Source organism: Leptopilina heterotoma, unplaced genomic scaffold (genome assembly GCF_015476425.1).
Source record: "Leptopilina heterotoma isolate Lh14 unplaced genomic scaffold, ASM1547642v1 Lhet_45, whole genome shotgun sequence".
Lineage (NCBI taxonomy): Eukaryota > Metazoa > Arthropoda > Insecta > Hymenoptera > Figitidae > Leptopilina > Leptopilina heterotoma.
The window spans coordinates 3,729,647-3,750,471 of NW_025111086.1; the positions used below are offsets into that span (position 1 = coordinate 3,729,647).

The 20,825-nt window shown below is 19.7% G+C and overlaps 1 protein-coding gene and 1 long non-coding RNA gene across 2 annotated transcripts; one reads left to right on the top strand and one right to left on the bottom strand.

The window, feature by feature from the left end:
- Positions 1-1,824: 1,824 nt before the first annotated feature.
- On the top strand, positions 1,825-19,164 carry LOC122507218. Its single transcript, XM_043619827.1, has 11 exons — positions 1,825-2,475; positions 2,563-2,943; positions 5,136-5,320; positions 5,439-5,727; positions 6,035-6,186; positions 11,724-11,798; positions 11,966-12,491; positions 15,298-15,672; positions 16,274-16,458; positions 18,090-18,378; positions 18,809-19,164. Exons 1-11 carry the CDS (start codon positions 1,953-1,955, stop codon positions 18,979-18,981), a joined length of 3,153 nt encoding a protein of 1,050 aa, XP_043475762.1. The 5' UTR covers positions 1,825-1,952; the 3' UTR covers positions 18,982-19,164.
- Positions 8,358-9,377, bottom strand: LOC122507134. Its single transcript, XR_006302091.1, has 3 exons — positions 9,043-9,377; positions 8,669-8,708; positions 8,358-8,554 (listed from the first exon to the last, which is right to left on the bottom strand). It is a non-coding gene; the product is annotated as an uncharacterized LOC122507134 (long non-coding RNA).
- Positions 19,165-20,825: the final 1,661 nt, after the last annotated feature.

Sequence of the window (20,825 nt, forward strand, 5' to 3'; positions counted from 1 at the left end):
TTTAAAGTATTTTCCATTTTTTTCTGTCGTTTTTATACACTAAAGAAAGTTAAGTAATTACTTTAACCGAGTTCAGTTTAATTTTATTATTTTTATAATTGTCAATATTTTTTTTAATAATTTTTTTAAATAAGCTCACAGTGGATGTGAGATAAAATCAAATTATCTAAATAAAAAGAAAAATAAATAAAAATTAGTTGAAAATCAGTTGACTATATACTAATAATATGTCTTGACATTTTTTTTACTATATTTACATTGTAATTATAGAGTAAAGTATCATAAAAAAAATATAAAGTAGGAAATGAATAATTTTTTTTTCTTAACATTATGCAAATCAATTTTTTAAAAAATGTTTTTTATAAACTTTAAATAAGAGGTGTAAATATAATTTTGCCTACGCTTATTTAGTTTTTATTTATTTTTATATTTATTATTATTATTATTATTATTATTATTATTATACTAGCTGTCATACCCGTCTTCGACGGGTTTTAATTTCTACCAATACATTTAACAGTGTTTCTACCAATCTGGAAAATCAGGAAATAGCCGGGAATTTAATATGACCGGAATAAAATAATAATTAGTTACCATTAGCTATTTCGGTAGGAAAATATTACTATTTGAATAGTCTCCACCCTTTAGCAAAAAATCAAAAATTATCAAAAATTCGAAAAAACGAATTTCTTAAAATTCAACATTTTTTCTTCTGTTTTATGGCATTTAGCTTCATTATTTTTGGGCTCTTTAAAAACACTTTAATTATTTAATAATCTCCACTCTTTGTTAAAAAATTTAAAATTATTTAATTTTTTCAAAAATTCGAAATACCGAATTTCTTAAAATTTAACATTTTTTCTTCTGTTTTATGGTATTTAGCTTCATTATTTTTGTGCTCTTCAAAAACACTTTACTTATTTAATAATCTCCACACTTTGGTAAAAAATAAAAAATTATCAAAAATTCGGAAAACCGAATTTCTGAAAAATTCAACATTTTTTCTTCTTTTTAATGGCATTTTGCTTCATTATTTTTGGGCTCTTAAAAAGAGCCCAAAAAATTTCAAAGAATTTTATTTTCTCACTTGAAAAAATTATTTTTAAATATTATTGTACTAGCAAATGTTATTGTTTATAATAATTTTTTAAAATTTTAAAACAATTCTTTGAAAGAATATAATTATTTTCATAAATAACAACCTTCGGAAGAATTACATTTTTTTTATAAATAGTAAAATTCTTTACAAAATTTCAATTAATTTTAATAAACTTTCACAAAAGAATTAAATTTTTTTCTTAATTCTTTATACAATTTTTCAAAAGAATTCAAATATTTTCTAAAATTTTAAAAAAAAACCTTCGTAACAATTTAATTACTTTTATAAATAGTAAAATTCATTGCAAGAATTAAATTTTTTTTCTAAAATTTTTATAAATCCTTATTGGAAACAATTTAATTATTTTTTTAAATAGTAAAATCTTTTGGAGTTTGAATCTGTAATTATTCAAAAATTCATATTTGAAAATAAATAATAAAAATAGAAAATAAAAAACAGTCGAAGTTTTATTTGTATTTTTTTATTATTTTTTATTATTTATTAATATTTATATTAATTTTTTATTTGTATATAATAGTTTTAATCATTTCCGAAAATAAATAAAAGATAAAAATTTACAGCAATAATTCAAATCGCAAAAGATAAATATAGAAATTTTATTTCTTTTCCTTGTTTAACGAATAATTGATAAAATATTTTTTCTCGAACTTTTGACCTGGATGTTTTGTTTTCCATCATTTATTACAGTTCATTGATTGAAAACACACATCTGTGGTATTTTCCTTCTGTTGCATTTGTTCCGTTGGTTTATTAATGAAAAGTTGAAATAATAGTTTGCTTATTGAAATTTAATAATTTCTATGCTTTGAAAAATCGAAATTAAATAAGAAAAATGTTTTTTCTATCTTCCAGTTGGTGTCTAAATGGAATAATTTTTATTTTATTAACATTAATAATTGTTATTTATTATTATATGACTCGTAATGTTCATTATTGGAAAAATCGTGGTGTCAATGAAATTCCGTCGCGTTTCTTTTTTGGTAATTTCGCCAAGTGTTTGACTTTAAAATTATCGCCGGGCTATTTATTGAAAAGTTTTTACGAGCAAAATGAAAATTTACCTTACGTGGGAATTTACATTTTTAATAAGCCCTGTCTATTGCTACGCGATCCGGAAATAATAAAAAAAATTCTCATCAAAGATTTTCATAATTTCTCCGATAAATTGATGCGCTCGAGCGAAAAGGAGAAGTTGAGTAATAATTGTATTTTTTTAATTTCTAATCCAACTTGGAAATATTTCAAATCAAATTTATCGAGTCTTTTTACGTCCAGTAAATTGAAGAGTATGTTTGAATATTTAGAGGATGTGAGAGAAGATTTGAATTACTATTTGGATTCTCTTAATTTGGAGGGTAAAATTTATCTAAAAATAAAATAATTATTCTGTATAATTTTCTAATTATTATTAATTTAATTATTCGTTTTTTTTCTTTTTTTAGATTTTGGAAAACGAGTGAACATTAAGGAGCTCTGCGCTAAATTTACAATTGACGTTGTGGGACTCACTGTATTGGGTTTGAAATTAAATTGCCTACGAGATCCGAACGCTGAATTTCAAAAAATTGTCAAAAGAAAAATGACTGGCGTTTCAAATTTGCGACGAGCCATGGAAGTCACGTCGATATGTTTGACGCCGCAAATTTCCACTTTTTGCGATTTTCGATTCTTTGAAAATGATGGGATTGAATTTTTTAGAAAATTCTTCCGTGCATCGCTACATGAACGGGAGAAGTCGAAAGTTAAGCGGAACGATTTAATTGATTTATTGATTCAATTGAGGGAGAGTTTTGCAAAAAGTTCTTCGGAAGAAATTAATTTTAGTAAGTTTTGCAAAATTTTTAAATTATACTTTTTTTTAAATAGTTTTTTATTTGATTGAACAGTTTTATTGTTGGTACAGATATTTTAAAATTTGTTTACTATTATTATTAAAACTTTTTCTTTTTAAGTGTTTTGTTTTTTTATAAAAATCTTTTAGGGCATAAAACAGTAAAAATGTCAAACTTTTAGTATTTAATGTATAAAAAAATTGAATTCTAAAAAAGAATTTTAGGATTTGAATTACTGAAAAGAATTTTATTATTTATAAAAATAATTGTATTTTTGGGAAGACTTTTACTGAAATTTTCGAAAATAATTGATTTTCTTCGAAGAATTTTATTAAAATTCTTATAAATAAATAAATAAAGAATTTTATAAAGAATTTTTTCAAAGTTTTTGAAAACAATTGAATTCTTTCAAAGAATTTCATTTAAATTTATAAATAATAATTGCGAATTCTTTCCAAGAATTTTATTAAAATTTTATAAAATATTTAAATTTAGACGAAGAATTTCTTCAAATTATGTAGTGAAAATAATTGAATTCTTTCGAGGTATTTAATTAAAATTAAATTAAAAATAATTTAATTATTATGAAGACTTTTTTTCAAATTTTTGAAAATAATTTTATTTTTTCTGTAAATTTTATGAAAATTGAATTGAAAATATTTGAATTCCTGAAAAGAATTTTATTATTACAGTTATAAGAATAAATGTATTTTTGTGAAGACTTTTACTTATATTTTCGAAAATAATTAAATTCTTTTGAGGAATTTTATTACAGAGTTTATTAAAATTGTTTTAAAAATAATTAAATTCCTATAAAACATTTTATCAAAAATTTTTGAGAATATCTAATTCAATTCTTTCAAATAATTTCATTTTTGATAATAATTGAATTCTTGCGAAGAATTTTATTAAAATTTAAAGAAATAATTGATTTTCTCCGAAGAATTTTATTAAAATTCCTATAAATAAATAAAAGAAAGAATTTATAAAGAATGTTTTCAATATTTTTGAAAAAAATTGAATTCTGTCAACGAATTTTATTAAAATTTATAAATAATTGAATTCTTTCCAAGAATTTTACTAAAATTTTATAAAATAATCTAATTTCGGCGAAGAATTTTATTAAAATTCCTATAAATAAATAAAAGAAAGAATTTATAAAGAATGTTTTCAATATTTTTGAAAAATTTGAATTCTATCAACGAATTTTATTTAAATTTATAAATAATTGGATTCTTTCCAAGAATTTTACTAAAATTTTATAAAAATAATTTAATTTCGACGAAGAATTAATTAAAATTAAAAAATTTTTTTAAAATAATTCTTATGTAAAATTTTATTATTTTTTTAAATTATTGAATTCTTTCGTAGAATTTTATTAATATTTTTGAAAATAATTTAATTCTCAAAAAGAATTTTATCAAAATTTCTGAAAATAATTGAAATCTTTCAATGAATTTTATTAAAATCTATAAAAATAATTGATTTCTTAAATAAAATTCTAAATTCTAAATTCAAATTTCTTTGGGAAAATATTAATTCAAATTTTGTTGAAAACAGTTGAATTTTCAATTTCGTGTAATTGAATTATGTAAAAGCAATTGAATTGGAGATATATTTTAAGTGTATTTTATTTTTCACATTAATTATTAAATTGTCAAAGAATTTTCATAAAATAATTGACAGTAATTAGTTAAAAAAATTTTAAATAATAATTAGATTTAGAAAAAATTATTTGTAATATTTAGAAGTAATTAAACTTGAGAAGGTTTCAAATCGAAGTTTTTAAAAATTTGAATTCCTATTGAAATATGAATAACAATAGGTACTTAATAAAAATATTACTTTACCACAAATTTTTTAATTTTATTTTCGAAGAATTCAGACTGAAAATTTTGAAAGTAAATTGAATTTTACAAAAACTGAGAATTGAAATTATTATCGAGATAAGGGAGGAAGTTAAAATATTTTTTCTCTGTAAATCAGAGAAATAGAAAGACAAATTTTTTATTAACATCCCTGAATGAAAAGAACTTTTTCAATTGTTTTTATACTTTAGAATTTTTTTGATACTTAAAAGTCTATCCGAGGTCAGTCAAAATAATAATAATAGAATTTATTATATTTAGAGAACTTTATTATTTTTTATTATTTCTGATTAATTATTATTTTATTTATTGCAGAACTGGATGAAAATGATTTATTATCTCAAGCGATGATATTTTTTCTCGCTGGTTATGATTCCTCTGCATTAACAATGTCATCGACTTTATATGAATTAGCCCGGAAACCGTACATTCAAAATAAATTAAGAGACGTAATAAACCAATCTCTATCAAAAAATGATGGAATATTTACATACAATATGGTATTCGTTTCAAAAAATGTTTAATTAATTTCTTCTAACAATATAAATAATTAAAAAATAATTTTATTCTATTGTCCTGTTATTTTGACTAATGTAATTTTGTTTTCATTTTTTACAGATAATGGATTTAGAATATTTGGAAATGGTGATTTTGGAAACTTTGCGAATGTATCCGGTTCTTCCAATAATTGATCGAATCGCAACAAGTGATTATGAAATTGAAGAAACTGGATTGATTATTGAAAAAGGAACGCCAATATTGATTCCAATGCTGGGCTTGCACTATGATTCAAATTATTTTTCAAATCCAAATGACTACGATCCTGAGAATTTTTCCGAATTTAATAAGTTATCAAGAAATCCTTATGTCTTCATGCCATTTGGAATTGGACCACGAAGCTGTATTGGTAACGTTCATTTTAACCAATTTTTTTTTTGTTTTTAATTTTCCTTTTCAAATATTATATTTAGTATATATTTAATTTAATATATTTTATTTACTATCCTAAATATTATATTTAGTATATTTTGTAAATTCTTTTTCAATTTGTTGAAAAATATTCTTGAATTTTTAAAAATTAACTGAATTTAATTTTGAAATTGCATATGAATTAAATTTTTATTAAGTGGAAATTTAATTTTTTTGTTAAACTTTAGTTGTTATAATTATATCAATTGTACAATTTAATCTATTATAATTTATTTTCACTTTAGGAATGCGACAGGGACTTTTGCAATCGAAATTGGGCATCGCTCAAATAATTTCAAGATTCGAAGTTTCTCTCGCAGATGATTCTTCAGCAGAAATAGATCCAAAAGGATATTTTACTTTATTCAAGGAAGACTTGTTTTTAAATATGAGAAAAATTTAAATTTTGAAATTAAATATCTTCTATATTAATAATTGTTGTATTCCGTTAATCTGTTCGCAGTTTAAAGTTAGTTGCTGTTTGCTTTTTTGTTTCCTAACTTTTGAAATAATTTTCATTTACCAAAAAGTTGAAAATAATTGAATTCACTTCAAGAATTTTATCAACATTTTTTTCAATAATTGAATTCTTTCGAGAAAATGTAATTAAAATTGTTTTTAAAAATAATTTAATTCTTGGTAAGATTTTCATTAAAATTCTTTAAAATAATTGAATTTCTTTAAAGTTTTTAAAATTATCGTGTTTATTATTAATTGTAATTAACAATTTTTCTATTATATTATATTTAAATTATTCATAGAAAATGAAATTCTCTTAAACAATTTAAATAGAGTTTCTGTAAATAATTACAATTTTTTTTTTAAGATTTTCATTAAATTTTGTAAAAATAATGTAATTTTTTAAAATAATTTTAATTAAAAATTTTGAAAATAATTGAAATTTACAAAGAGTTTTATTAAAAACTTTTGAAAATAATTGAATTGTTTAGAAAAATTATATTGCAATTTTTTAAAAAAATAATTGAACTTGTTATTGAAATTTTAAAGAATTTATTTCAATATTCTTAAAAATAGTTGAGTTTTTTAAAAATAATTTTTACTGATAATTTTGAAAGTAATTGAAATTTATGATGAATTCGATTATTTTCAATAATTGTAATAAAATTCTTTGCAAAAGGTCAATTTATAAATAATAAAAATCTTCGTAAACAATTCAATTATTTTTATACCCTAAATAATAAAATTCTTATGAGAATTTCACTTATTTTCAATTCCATTTTTATTTAATTTCTTCAAAAATTTCAATTATTTTTAAAAATCTTGTAAAAATTCTCCGGGAAAATTCAATTATTTTAAAAAATAATTGAATTTTTCACGGGAGTTAAATTATTTATAAAACATTTAATAAAATTCAATTATTTTCATAAATAATAAAATTTTTGCTGCGGAATTAAATTATTTTAAATACAATTATTGTACTTGAATTCCAGAAAAAATTAAATTATTTCTATATTCTTAGTAAAAATTCAATTATATCAATAAATAGTAAATTTTTCCAAGGAATTCAATTATTTTAAATACAATTTTTATAAAATTCTTCTCAAAAATACACATTTTTTTTTAAATTTTGCAAAATTTCAATGATTTGTAGAAATAATAAATTTTTTCGCAGGGATTCAATTATTTAAAAAAGTTTTAATAAAATTCTATTCAAGAATTCATTTATTTCCAGAAATAATTAAGTTGTCAATGTACTGAAATAATCATTGAATTCTTGTAAAGTATTTATTAAAAAATTTGAAAGTTAAATTCATTTTAAGAATTTCTTTAAATTTCGTAAAAATAATGTAATTTTTAAAAATTATTTTAATTGAAAGTTTTCAAATTAATTGACATTTACAAAGAATTTTTTAAAAAACTTTTGAGAATAATTGAATTGTTTAGGAAAATTTTATTACAATTTTTAAAAATAATTTAATATTTTTAAAAATAATTGTATTCTTTTAAGAAATTTTATTAAAATTGTATTGAAAATAATTGAATTCCTTCGAAACATTTTATTATGTATGAAAATAATTGAATTTCTTTGAAGAATTTTATTATTTATGAAAATATTTTCATTTCTGCGAAGAATTTTCTTATTTATGAAAATAATTGAATTCTTGCGGAGGATTTTACATTTCATAAAAATAATTAAATTGTTCCGAAGAATTTTATCTGAATTTTTGAAAATAATTTAATTTTTTGAAGAAATTTTATTAAAAATTTTGAAAATAATTTTTTTTAAAGATGTTTATCAAAATTAGTGAAAAGAATTTAATTTATAATAAAATTCTTGAAAATAATCGATTTCAATTAATATTTTAAAAAATAATAAAATTGTATTCTTTCGAGAAATGTTAAAATTCATTTGCTAGTAAAATATTAATTAAATATATATAAATTTACCATAAAATACATTTTTTTAAAGAAAAAGTTAATTTAATTAAAATTTTTAATTTAAAATTATTTAAATTTAAAATAAACTGAAAAAATTCTCTAGTAAATTAAGATTTTTTTGGTGAGAAATTTTAATTTAGTATTTTAGGTTTTAATAAAAGTAGAATATTTATTTATATCATCATATCTTTAATAATTGATCAAATAATTTTCAATTTTCCATTAGAAAATTAATAACATTTGGTGTTTGTAAAGTGAATTTGTAAATTTTGAATTCATTGCAGCATCGATGTTTGTCTCTGTTAATTAATTATGTACTGGTGCCTTGGTAGTTTTGCCTGCGGCACTTTCAAAATCTTCGGCTTCTAAAAACAATGAGAACAAAAATTTATTAATCAACTGTTTTGATAAGCATTTTATTTCAGTTAATTAATTTAATTTTAATTAACTTTAATTTAAAATTAATTTATTTCAATTACCATTCACAAGGCTTCTGGTTAAATTCTTGTGTGGATTGCCCTGTAAAGGAGAAATAATTTTGTGAGTTAAAAACTATTTACATAATTGACTTACATATTGTAAAAATATTTATTTCAATATTTATATTCAATATAAATAAAATTTAAATAATTCTAAATGAAATATTAAATATTAAATTAATAATAAAATATTAATATTTAATATTAAATAATAAATTGAAATTATTTGGTAAAAAAGAGCTCTTTTTATTACAAAATAATTACAAAGAACGTATTCAACAAAAAGAAAATATTAAATTGAAATATTAAATTTACAAAATTGTAAATAAAAAAAATGTAAAGTTTATAATGTAGAAAAACTTCAAAAAACTTACAGCGATAATTACTACAATGGTGCAGATGAATACGAAGAAGAAAAGGAATTGCATTTTTGATTTTGTTTTTTTTTTGCTGTTTTGTTACTGTTATTGAGACTATTGGTGGTTTGATGCTGTTGATGAATTTTCAAGCTTCTTTTATACGGATTCGTTTAAGGTAATAAAAAATTTTTATTAGTTTTAAATTCGTCTAAAATTGTTTTCGACACTGTTTTATTATAGTTTGAAATATTTTTTTTACATAAAAGCTAAGAGATAAAAATATGTGTAACGTACGAGTAAATATAGAAGTAACGATCTTTAAATTTCAATAATTGACACTAATTTCATAGAGAGTGGACGTAAAATATTTTTAACGACTGTGTGTTTAAAAATAATGAGATGCCAATTATATTGTTACCACTAATATTGAAATATTATTTTGATACAACAACAAAAATGTCAACACGCGAAAATGTACAACCTATGATTACTAATGTGACGTTGAAATTAATAAAAATTTTCTATTTTATTGTTTTAGGAATAAAAATAATTGGAAAAGGAATTTTTTTCCCCCAATGGAAAATTCAATGAGTGGGAATTTTGCGAAGAAAAATTTGTAAGTTTTTAAATATTAGTTTTTTTTTGCGTAAAATAATATTTTTTTTTTCTAGAAAAATTTATTAATATATATATTTATAATTTTACTGTATTGTTGCAAAAATATTCTTTATTCTATTTTGGAGATATAATATGTGCGCAAAATATTTGATAAAAGAGAATTTAAAAAAATGATTTTGTAAATTAACATCTTGAATATTAATACGTACATAAATTAAAATAAATCTTACACTACTGTTCAAAAGTTTTTTTTCATTCCATTTTGACTTTTTTAATATTTTTATTTTTAAATAATTTTTCTTTTTAAACGTTTTCAATTTGAAAATTAATGTATTGAAAATCATTGAATTTTTTTACCAGGAATTTTATCAAAAAATTTGAAAATAATTAAATTCCTTCGAAGAAATTTATTATTTATGAAAATAATTGAATTCTTGCGAAGAATTTCATTATTTATGAAATTAATTGAATTCTTACGAAGATTTTATTGAAATTTTTGAAAATCTTAAAGAAATTGTTTTGAAGAATTTCTTAGAATTTTTCTTAAATAATAACGTTTCTGTTATAATTATAATTGGAAATTTTGAAAGTAATTGAATTTTATAAAGAATTTATTTACAGTTTTTCAAATAATCGTGTTTTTTTAAAATTGTATTTGAAAATGATTGAATTCCTGAGAAAAATTTTATTATTTATAAAACTAATTTAACTCTGGCGACGAATTTGACTCTTTATAAAAATAATTGAATTGTTTCGAAGAATGTATAACAATTTTAGAAAATAATTGAAATCTTTCGAGAAATTTTATTAAAAATTTTAAACAATAATTTAATTCCTTCGTGAAATTTGATTAAAATTTTAGATATTGAAAATAATTGAATTCCTGTGAAGAATTTTACTCTGACTTTAGAATATAATTGAATTCCTGAAAAGAAGTTTTTTATTTACAAAAATAATTGTATTTTCGATTACAATTTTAAAACAATTTTAGAAAATAATTGAATTTCTATGAAGAATTTTTTTTTAATTTAAAAAAATAGTCGAGTCCTTTGGTGAAATTTTATTATTTACAAAAATAATATTATTTTCGATTAAAATTTTAGAAAATAATGGAATTTCTGTGAAGAATTTTATTAAAAATTTAAAAAAAAATGAAATATTTTCGTTAAATTTTATTAAAAATTTAAAATAATAATTGAATTCTTTCGTGAAATTTTATTAAAATTGTATTGTATATTAATTAAATTCCTGCAAAGAATTTTATTATTTATAAAAGAAATTGAAATTTCACTTAGAATTTAATAAAAATTTTAGAAAATAATTGAATTTCTGTGAAGAATTTTACTAAATGTTTAAAAAAATAATTGATTTCTTTTGTGAATTTTTTTTAAATTGTATTGAGAAAATAATTGAATTCCTGCAAATAATTTTATTATATTTATAAAAATAATTAAATTCTTCCAAAGACTGTTATTATTTATGAAAATAATTGAATTTTCGCTTAGAATTTTATAAAAATTTTAGAAAATAATTCTAGTTATGAGAAGAATTTTTTTCAAAAATTTTACAAAATAATTGAATCCTTCCGTGAAATTTTTTTAAAACTGTATTGAAAATAATTGAATTCCTGCAAAGAATTTTTACTATATAGATATTTATAAAAATAATTGAATTCTGGCAAAGAATTTAATTAAAATTGTTGAAAGTAATAAACAATAATAATTAATTAGGTATTTAGAAATATAATTTTTTAAATTTTGAATCTGAAAGTATTTAAAAATTAAAGTTTATATTTGAAAAAATATTTGTGTAAATCTAAAGAGATATAAATTTTTTAGGTCATGGAGAAGTCAGGATATTTCGAAAAGGAAATTTCTATTCAACCAGGAATTAGCGAAAAATTATTAAAAATATTTGTCATGACGAGAAAGAAAAAAATATTCTACGCAATAATGGAAAGAGTTGGAAATTTTGACTGGTAGTGTATTACATATTTTTTTCAGTCGTACTATGATTATGTTAATACGTTATCATCTACTTTTAAAGTCAAAATCATTTATATTTTATATTATTGGCAGATAATGTCAGTTACACCTGATTTCGAGGACAATGGTGAAGTCAATTTTTACAAAGCGTCGAATAATATTGAGAGTGTAATTGAAAATATATTGAAAACATATTGAAAATATATTGAAAACAAATTGAAAATATATTGCAAATATATTGAAAATATATTCCAAAATCAATTGAAAATATATTGCAAAAATATTGAAAATATATTGAAAAATTTGAAAAATTGAAAAAATCGAAAAAATAAAAAAAAATGGGATTTATAACATTTTCCTGGATTCTCGATGCAATTATTTTCATCCCAACATTTTTTATAATTGCACTCTACTTTTACATGACACGCAATTTTAATTATTGGAAGAAGAGAAACGTGGTGGAAATACCTCCAGTTCCATTCGTTGGAAATTGGGGAAAATATTTAACTTATCAAAAATCGCCAGGAGCGTTGCTCAAATATTTTTACGATAAAGGAAAAGGTTTACCATATGTAGGAATTTATCTATTGGATAAACCGGGTCTCGTGATACGTGATCCTGAAATTTTGAAACGAATTCTCATTAAAGATTTCAATTATTTCGCTGATAAATTGATGCGACCAAGTGAACACGATATTATGAGTAATAATTCCATTTTCTTCATTGACAATCCAGATTGGAAATATGTGAGACAAAAATTAACATCTCTATTCACAACTGGAAAAATGAAATATATGTTTGATGTTGTACGGGAAGTTGGAAATGATCTTGATAATCATTTGGATTCACTGCAATTGGAAGGTATTATTTCTTTTGTATCTTTTATTCTGTTCTTTTATCTACTCTTTTTTAGTACAAATCAGTAAAAAAAAAAAAAAAAAAAACTGTTAACAAGAAATTTTTCATTTGGAAAATCTGAATGAAAAATTTACATTAAATTTTTACAAATAAATTGATATTAACTGTTTGCTTATTTATACTAAAATTGCAGAAAATTAAAAATAATTTTTATTTCTAAAATAAAGTAATAAAAAAATTTTATTTTTAAAAATAAAATAGAAGAATAAAAAAAATTTTGTAAATAAAATATTGAATTTTTTTGTTAATAAATAAAATAATTCTAATAAGTCATAAATAATAAAAATAAATAATTAATGCAGATTTCGCACTGGATAATTAATTTTAAAAAAGTAGCAAAAAGTAGCTTTCAAACTAAAAAAAAAAAGAAGTGAAAATGTAGCTATCGAAAAATTAAACTTGACGACCAAAAAACTCGTTTTAGACACTTCACAAAACTGACCAAAAATTCCAATCAATATTTTATTTTCTTGACTTTTTCCTAATTTTCATCAAAAATATATACTTCTTTCTTATTCTGCTAATAAATTCAATTCCTGCAACGAATTTTATTATTCATGAAAGAATCTAAATATTTATAAAAATAATTCAATTCCTGCAACGAATTTGCATAACTTTATGCAAATTCTAATTTAAATAATTGAATTCCTGAGAAATTTTTATTATTCATGAAATAAATTGAATTCTTACGTAGATTTTTACAAAAAAATTTTTAAACAATAGAATTCTGTTTGGAAATTTTATGAAAATAGTAGATGTTGAAAATCATTGAATTGTAGAAAGTTTTTAAAATAATTAAATTTTACAAAGAATTCTATTAAAATTTTTGACAATATTTGAAAATCTATGCGGCATTTTATTAAATTTTTTTTAAAATAATTGAATTTCTAAAAAGCATTGTATTATTTATGAAAATAATTGAATTCTATTGGGAAATTTATTAAAACAGAAGATATTGAAAATCATTGAAATGAGGAAAATTTTTTAAATTAATTGAATTTTGGATAATAATTTTGTTATTTATAAAGAAAATTGTGATTTTACGAGAATCTTTTTTTTAATTTTGAACATAATTGAACTTTGCAAGAAGAATTTTATTACTTTTGAAAATAATTGAATTTCTGAGAAGAATTTTACTAAAATTTTAGAATATAATTGAATTCTTGAAAATAAGTTTATTATTTATAATTTTATTTTCGTTTAGAATTTTATAAAAATTTTAGAAAATAATTGAACTTCTGTGAAGAATTTTATTCAAAATTTTACAAAATAATTGAATCCTTTCGTAAAATTTTATTAAAAATTAAAAAGAAATTGAATTCTTTCATGAATTTTAAAATTGAATTCGTGAGTTTTTTAAAAATTATATTGAAAATAATTGAATTCCTACAAATCATTGTATTAAAATGCCCCAATATAATTGAATAGTCGAGAATAATTTTATTTATCGACATAATTGAATTCTTTCGAAGAATTATTTTTGTAAATAATTGAATTCCTCGGAAGAACTTTATTAAAATCTAAAAGAATAATTGAATTGTTTCAACAAAATTTATCTAAAATTGTATTTAAAATAGCAATTTATTTCTTTCGAACAGATTTATTAAAATATTTGAAAATAATTAAATTTCTCTAAAAAATTTTAATATTTTTGTAAATAATTGAATTCTTCCAAAGATAATTTTAAAAAATATATTTTTTCAAATAATTGATTTTTTTGAGAAATTGAAATTAAATTTTTAAGAATAATTACATTTTTCGAGCAATTCCTGTAAAATTGTATTAAAAATAACAGAAATCCTGAAATGTGTTTTATTGTTTATGAAAATAATTGAATACTTGCTAAGAATTTTATTAAAATTTTCAAAAATAACTTAATTCCTGATAAAAATTTTATTATTTATGATAATAATTGAATTCCTGAAAAGAATTTTATTATTTATGAAAATAATTGAATTCCTGAAAAGAATTTTATTATTTATAAAAATAATTGATTTCTTTCAAAAAATTTTAATAAAATATTTAAAAAGAATTGAATTCTTGTGAAAAATTTGAATATTCTTGAATATAATTGAATTTCTTATAAGAATTTTATAAACATTGTTTTAAATAATTCATTTTTTCGAAATATAATAATTATTATGAAAATTTTATTTTAAATAATTGAATTCTTGTGGAAAACTTTATTTGTGAAAATAATTGAATTTTTCGATTAATTAATTTAAAAAAGTATTAAAAATAATTGAAATTCGTCGATGAGTTTTATTATTTATGAAAATAATTGAATTATTGTGAAGAATTGTTTAAAAATTTTGTTAAATAATTGCTTTTTTCAAAATTTTTTTTGAAAATGATATTCTAAATTAATTGAATTTCTGTGGAAATTTTATTACCTACGTATGAAAATAATTGAATTTTGGATGAATTTTATCAATTTTTTTTAATTGAATTTTTTTGCGAAAATGAAAAGACTAGATATTGAAATTAATTGAATTTCGAATATTTTTCGAAAATAATTGAATCGTTTTAAAGAATTTGATTATACGTTTTGAGAATAGTTTTTTGATTTTTAGTATTAACAAATTTAAAGTAGTGGGAATTCAAAAAAAAAACAGAAATAGTAGCTTTTTGAGGCTGAAATCTTAAAGAAGTACTCAAATAGTAGCATAACGTAAAAAAAGTAGTAAATTAGGTTTTAGTAGATAAGTGCGAAGCCTGTTAATATTTCATTGAAATCGTTTTTTTTCAGGAGAGGGCAAAGTGGTGAATGTGAAAGATATTGCGGGGAAATTTACAACCGATTTAATTGGACTTGGTACGTTTGGATTGCGCTTGAATAGTTTGAAGAATCCGGAAGCAGAATTTCGCAAATTTGGAGAGCAAATGTTTCCAGTGTTCAATATTAAACGAGCTCTTGAACTTGCTACAATATGGCTTGCACCGCATTATTCAACGCTCTTTGGATTTCAATTCTTCGGCGATGGTCCATGTGAATTTTTCCGTAAAGCCTTTGGTGAAATTTTCAAAGAACGCCTACAGTCTGGCATTAAGCACAACGATTTCGTTGATTTGATGATTCAACTCAGGGAACAGGAGAAACTTGATCCTGACGCTCATCCCTTCAGTTGGTTGATTTTTTGTTTCATTACTGATAATTATACTAATTTTTTTTAAAAGAATTAAATTATTAATTAAATTGAATTTAAATTAAATTAAATTAAAATTATTTTTAAAAATAATTTAATTCTTTTGAGAATATTTATTCAATTTGTATATAAATAATTGAATTACTGCGAAGAATCTTATTAATTATGAAAATAATTGAAAGCATTTGAAAAACATTTATGAAAAAAATTGAAGCATTTTATTAAAATTTTCGAATATAATTTAATTTTTTTGAGAAATTTAATTAAAATTGTATTGAAAATTATTAGTTTTTTTGTCAAGAGTTAAAACAATTTTTTTCAATTAATTCAATTTAAAATTACTCCCTAAATCTAAATAAGTGAAAATTCATTTAGAATGAAAAAGTCAAAAGTCGTCCATATGAGCAAATCAAAAAAGTGATTGTTTACTTATTTTGGAGTGAAAATCACTTATTTTTCCTTCTGAGTGAATTTTTACTTATTCCAAATTGAAGAGTAGAAAACGATTTTTATTTGAATATTGAAAATTCGAATCTCTGATTTATGTTTGTTTTTATCTTTTTAATTTGCCTGTTTTAGAATTCGAAGGCGATAATGCAATATGCCAGGCACTTGCGATATTTGTTGCTGGATACGAGACCGCTTCAGTGCTTATGGGTTTTTGTTTATTTGAATTAGCGAGACATCCGGACATGCAAACTAGATTGCGAAATGAAATTAGAGAAGCTATGGACAAAAATAATGGAGAAATAACATACGACATGGTATCTTACTACATATTTTTTTTACTATTTAATTAAAAATATTTCTTTTATATTGTTTCTTATTTCTTTTAGAATTTTGAATATGAAAACAACTGAATTCTTATAAATTATTATTTTTAATAATTATTATATTATCAAAAATATATTTAAATTCTTATAAAGAGTTTTATCAAAATTTTTGAAAATTGTAATTGAATTTCTGCGAAGAATGTTATTATTTATAAAAGTAATTTAATTATTCCGAAGAATTATATTTGCAGTTTATTAAAAGTAATTGATTGGACGCAAAATTTTTTATTATTTACAAAAATAATTAAACTCTTGACAGCAGTTTTATTATTTATAAAAATAATTGAATTCTTGCTAACAATTTTATTATTTTCTAAAAATATTTGAATTCCTGCGAAATATTAGACTATTAAAAAAAATAATTGAATTCTTGACGGGAGTTTTATTATTTATAAAAATAATTGAATTCTTGCTAAGAATTTTATTATTCTCTAAAACTATTTGAATTCCTGCGAAATATTTGATTATTAAAAAAAATAATTGAATTCTCGACAAGAATATTATTATTTATGAAAATGATTGGATTCTTGCGAACGATTTTATTCAAATTGTATTAAAAATAAGTGAATTCTTATAATTAAATTTTTTTTCTCATAAATAATTGTATAAAAAATTTTTAAAGTAATTGAAATTCTGCAAAAATTTTTATTAAAATTTTTGAAAAAAATTAATAATCAAAATAATTTGAATTTAATTTAATTGAAATTTGTAGGTATTGAGAATAATTTAATTAATATTTCAATTCTTATAGAGAATGTAATCAAAATTTTTCAAAACAATTTGAATTTAATATAAATGAAATTGTGGGCAGTAAAAATAATTGAATATTCGCGAAGAATTTTATTATTTTCTAAAACTATTTGAATTCTCGACAAGAATTTTTATCATTTATGAAAATTATTGAATTTTTGCGAAAGATTTTATTAAAATTGTATTAAAAATAAGTGAATATTCTTATAAATGATATTATAAAAATTTTTCAAAATTAAATTTCTGCAAAAAAAATTTTTTATTAAAATTTTTTAAATAATTGATATAATTAAAATAATATGAATTTAATTTAATTAAAATCGTAGGTATTGAAAATAATTGAATTAATATTTCAATTCTTATAAAGAATTTTAATTAAAAATTTTCAAAATAATTTGAATTTAATATATATTTGAAATTGTAGGTTTTGAAAATACTTGAATTCCTACGAAGAATTTTATTATTTGTGAAAATAATTGAAATCTTGTCAAGAATTTTATTAAAATTTTCGAAAATAATTAAATTTTTTGGAGAAATTTAATTAAAATGGTATTGAAACTTTTTCAATTCTCAAAAAGAAGTTAATCAAAATTTTTCATATTAATTTGAATTTTTTTAAATAAATTTATCAAATTTTTAAAATAATTGAATTGTTTTGAGAAATTTTATTGAATTAGTTAATAATTGTATTTTTTAAGATTTTGAATCTGAAATTATTCCAAAATTGAAATGATTGATTATTAATTTTTTTTTATTAGTTGTAAATTATTTGTTCTTTTCTTTCACTATATATGCTTTTAAATTCTTTTCAGGTGACTGAAATGCCATTTTTGGACATGATTGTATATGAAACACTGAGAATGTATCCAACATTGCCGATTATTGATCGCAAAGCAATCCAAGATTATAAAATTGAAGAAACTGGATTGGTGATTGAAAAAGGAACGCCAATATTTATACCATCACTTGGTTTCCATTATGATCCGCAATATTATCCAAATCCACGTGTCTTTAATCCGGAACGATTTTCTAGTGAAAATAAATCGTCATTGAATCCAAATGTTTATTTATCTTTTGGACTTGGTGGACGTAATTGTATTGGTAACAAAAATTTTCCCAGAAAATTCTTTAATTTGTAATTGAATCGTTAATTCAGGGTTCCACTCTGAAAACCGTAATAATAATTTTTTACTAGTAATCGTGATGTGAAAATAACTTACGATTTTCAGAGTTGAGCCCTTTTCACAATTTGCTTATTCAATTGTTTAATGTTTTTAATCTTTAATTTAATTAAAATTTTTATTGTTTAATTTCCTCTTAAACATCTATTACTTCGTCGCTATAAATAATTTATTATAATTATTTTATTTTAATAATTTTGAATTTAATTTAAATTTCTATTGTTTAATTTCCTCTTATAAATCTATTACTGCGTCGCTAGAAATAATTTATTATAATTATTTTATTTTAATAATTATTTATTATTATTTATATTCTAATATTTTTTAAAAATAATTTTCTTTTTGTACAGGAACTCGACAAGGACTTTTGCAAACAAAACTTGGTTTAATTTTAATAATTGCAAAATATGAGGTGTCAATAGTAAAAAAAACTGATCTTGAATTTGAAAAATTATCAATTCTCAGCTCTTCGAAAGGTGGTTTGTTTTTGAATATTCGCAAACTCGACTTAAAGGGAAAGTAGTCGGAAATAATACGAATTTACTATTTTTATACAAATTACCCATTTTCTCATCTCTGCTATATAATTAAAAATTAAATTATGATAATTGGAAAATTACATTTAATTTCTTATAAACAAGTCGTAAATGTTATTAAAATTGAAAAAGTTTGTAAAATAGAGCTAAATTCAAATATATAATAATAATAATCATAAAATTCATAATAATAATAATAATTTAATACTGTTATTTAAATTAATTTAATAATTAAAATAATTAAATAATAATAATAATAATTTTTAACGAATACTAATACATTATTTAAAAGTATAGATCTTATGTCAATTAGAATTAGATTTAAAATATTTGCGTCTAGTTTAATTATTTAGGAGGAAATAATAAATCCGATAAATAAAAGGTTTTAAATTTACATCTATACTCTTATTCTTTATTCTAATATTCAAATTGAAAATCTAAAAAAATCAGAAGTATGATTATAAAATATTTTTTCTAATTTAGTGGTAGAATAGTTTTTTTTTCCTACGGATTTTTCTAAAATTACATCTTCGATATTAATAATCGTTGTATTCCGATAGTGTGTTCGCAGTTTCAAGTTAACTCTTTATATCTGCTTCTTTCTTTCCTGATTTTTTTTTTAATTTTCTTCTTAAATGTTTCAAATTTTAAATTAAATAAAATTCTAATTTAATATTTTCAAGATTAAACAATAACAAAAATTAATTTAAACAAAATTATTTTCAAAATTCTAAAATATAAAAATAGTTACTTTCAAATTAATGCAGAAAAAATCAATTTTGTGATATTATTTTTTCAAGTAAAAATTTTGAAAATACTTTATTTCAATAATTTAACATTAAAAAGGGATTTTTTAAAAATTTTTAAAAAAAACTTTCGAAAAATAAAAAAATTAAATTTTTTTTTCATTTCTTCTTGTTTATTTTTAACAATTAAAAATAGTATATATATGAGACTACTGAAAATTGACCGGGTGTTTATTTCGTATATTGCAAAAAAATAAAAATAAAATCATCAAAGTTATACAGTAAAATTGTTTCATGTCAATAAATACAATATATTTTGATGTTACAAAGAAATTTTATTTGTTTAAACAAATTATTAATGTTATTTACCAACTTTTTTTAGAATGCAGCTAGAAAATTGCAGTTATTTCTCGAGTTTTTTCCTAATTTTGCAATTAACAAAACTTTATATGATTACAGATGAAGAATAAAAAATGAATTAGTTTTTAAACAATTTTTAAACAAATTATTACAAATTATTTTCATAAATAATAAAACTCATCGCAGACTTTCAATTATTTTTAATACAATTTTAATGAAATTCATCGAAAATTGTAATTATTCTTAAAAATTTTATTAAAATTTATCAAAAAAATCCAATTATTTTAAAAACCTTTATTTTCAAAAAATTTTATGAAATTCTTGGTATTAATTCAATTTTTTAAAATTTTAATAAAATTCTTCGTAGAGATTTAATTAATTTCAAAAAATTTGTCAAATTCAATTATTTTCAATGTCTACTATTTCAATAAAATTTCACAAAAGAATTGAATTATTTAAAAAGAAATTTTAATAAAATTCGTCTCAAGAATTTAATTATTTTTAAAAGTAATATAATTCTTCGCAGAAATTCAATATTGTTCAAAAATTTTTAAAAATTCTCGTCAAAAATTCAATTATCTTCAAAAGTATAATAAAATTTTTCTCTGGAATTTAAATATTTTGAAAAATTTTAATAAAATTCTGGATAGAATTTTAATTATTTTTTAATAATTAAAATGGAAAAATTTTAATGGAATTCCTCGAAAAATGAAATTATTCTTAAA

What these genes read in the sequence shown, in the direction of transcription:
- LOC122507218 (XM_043619827.1), top strand. Translation starts at nt 1,953, where the DNA reads ATGTTTTTTCTATCTTCCAGTTGGTGTCTAAATGGAATAATTTTTATT. An exon ending in GAATATTTACATACAATATG is followed by an intron (nt 5,321 to 5,438) that starts GTATTCGTTTCA and finishes CATTTTTTACAG; the next exon opens with ATAATGGATTTAGAATATTT. An exon ending in TGGTGGACGTAATTGTATTG is followed by an intron (nt 18,379 to 18,808) that starts GTAACAAAAATT and finishes CTTTTTGTACAG; the next exon opens with GAACTCGACAAGGACTTTTG.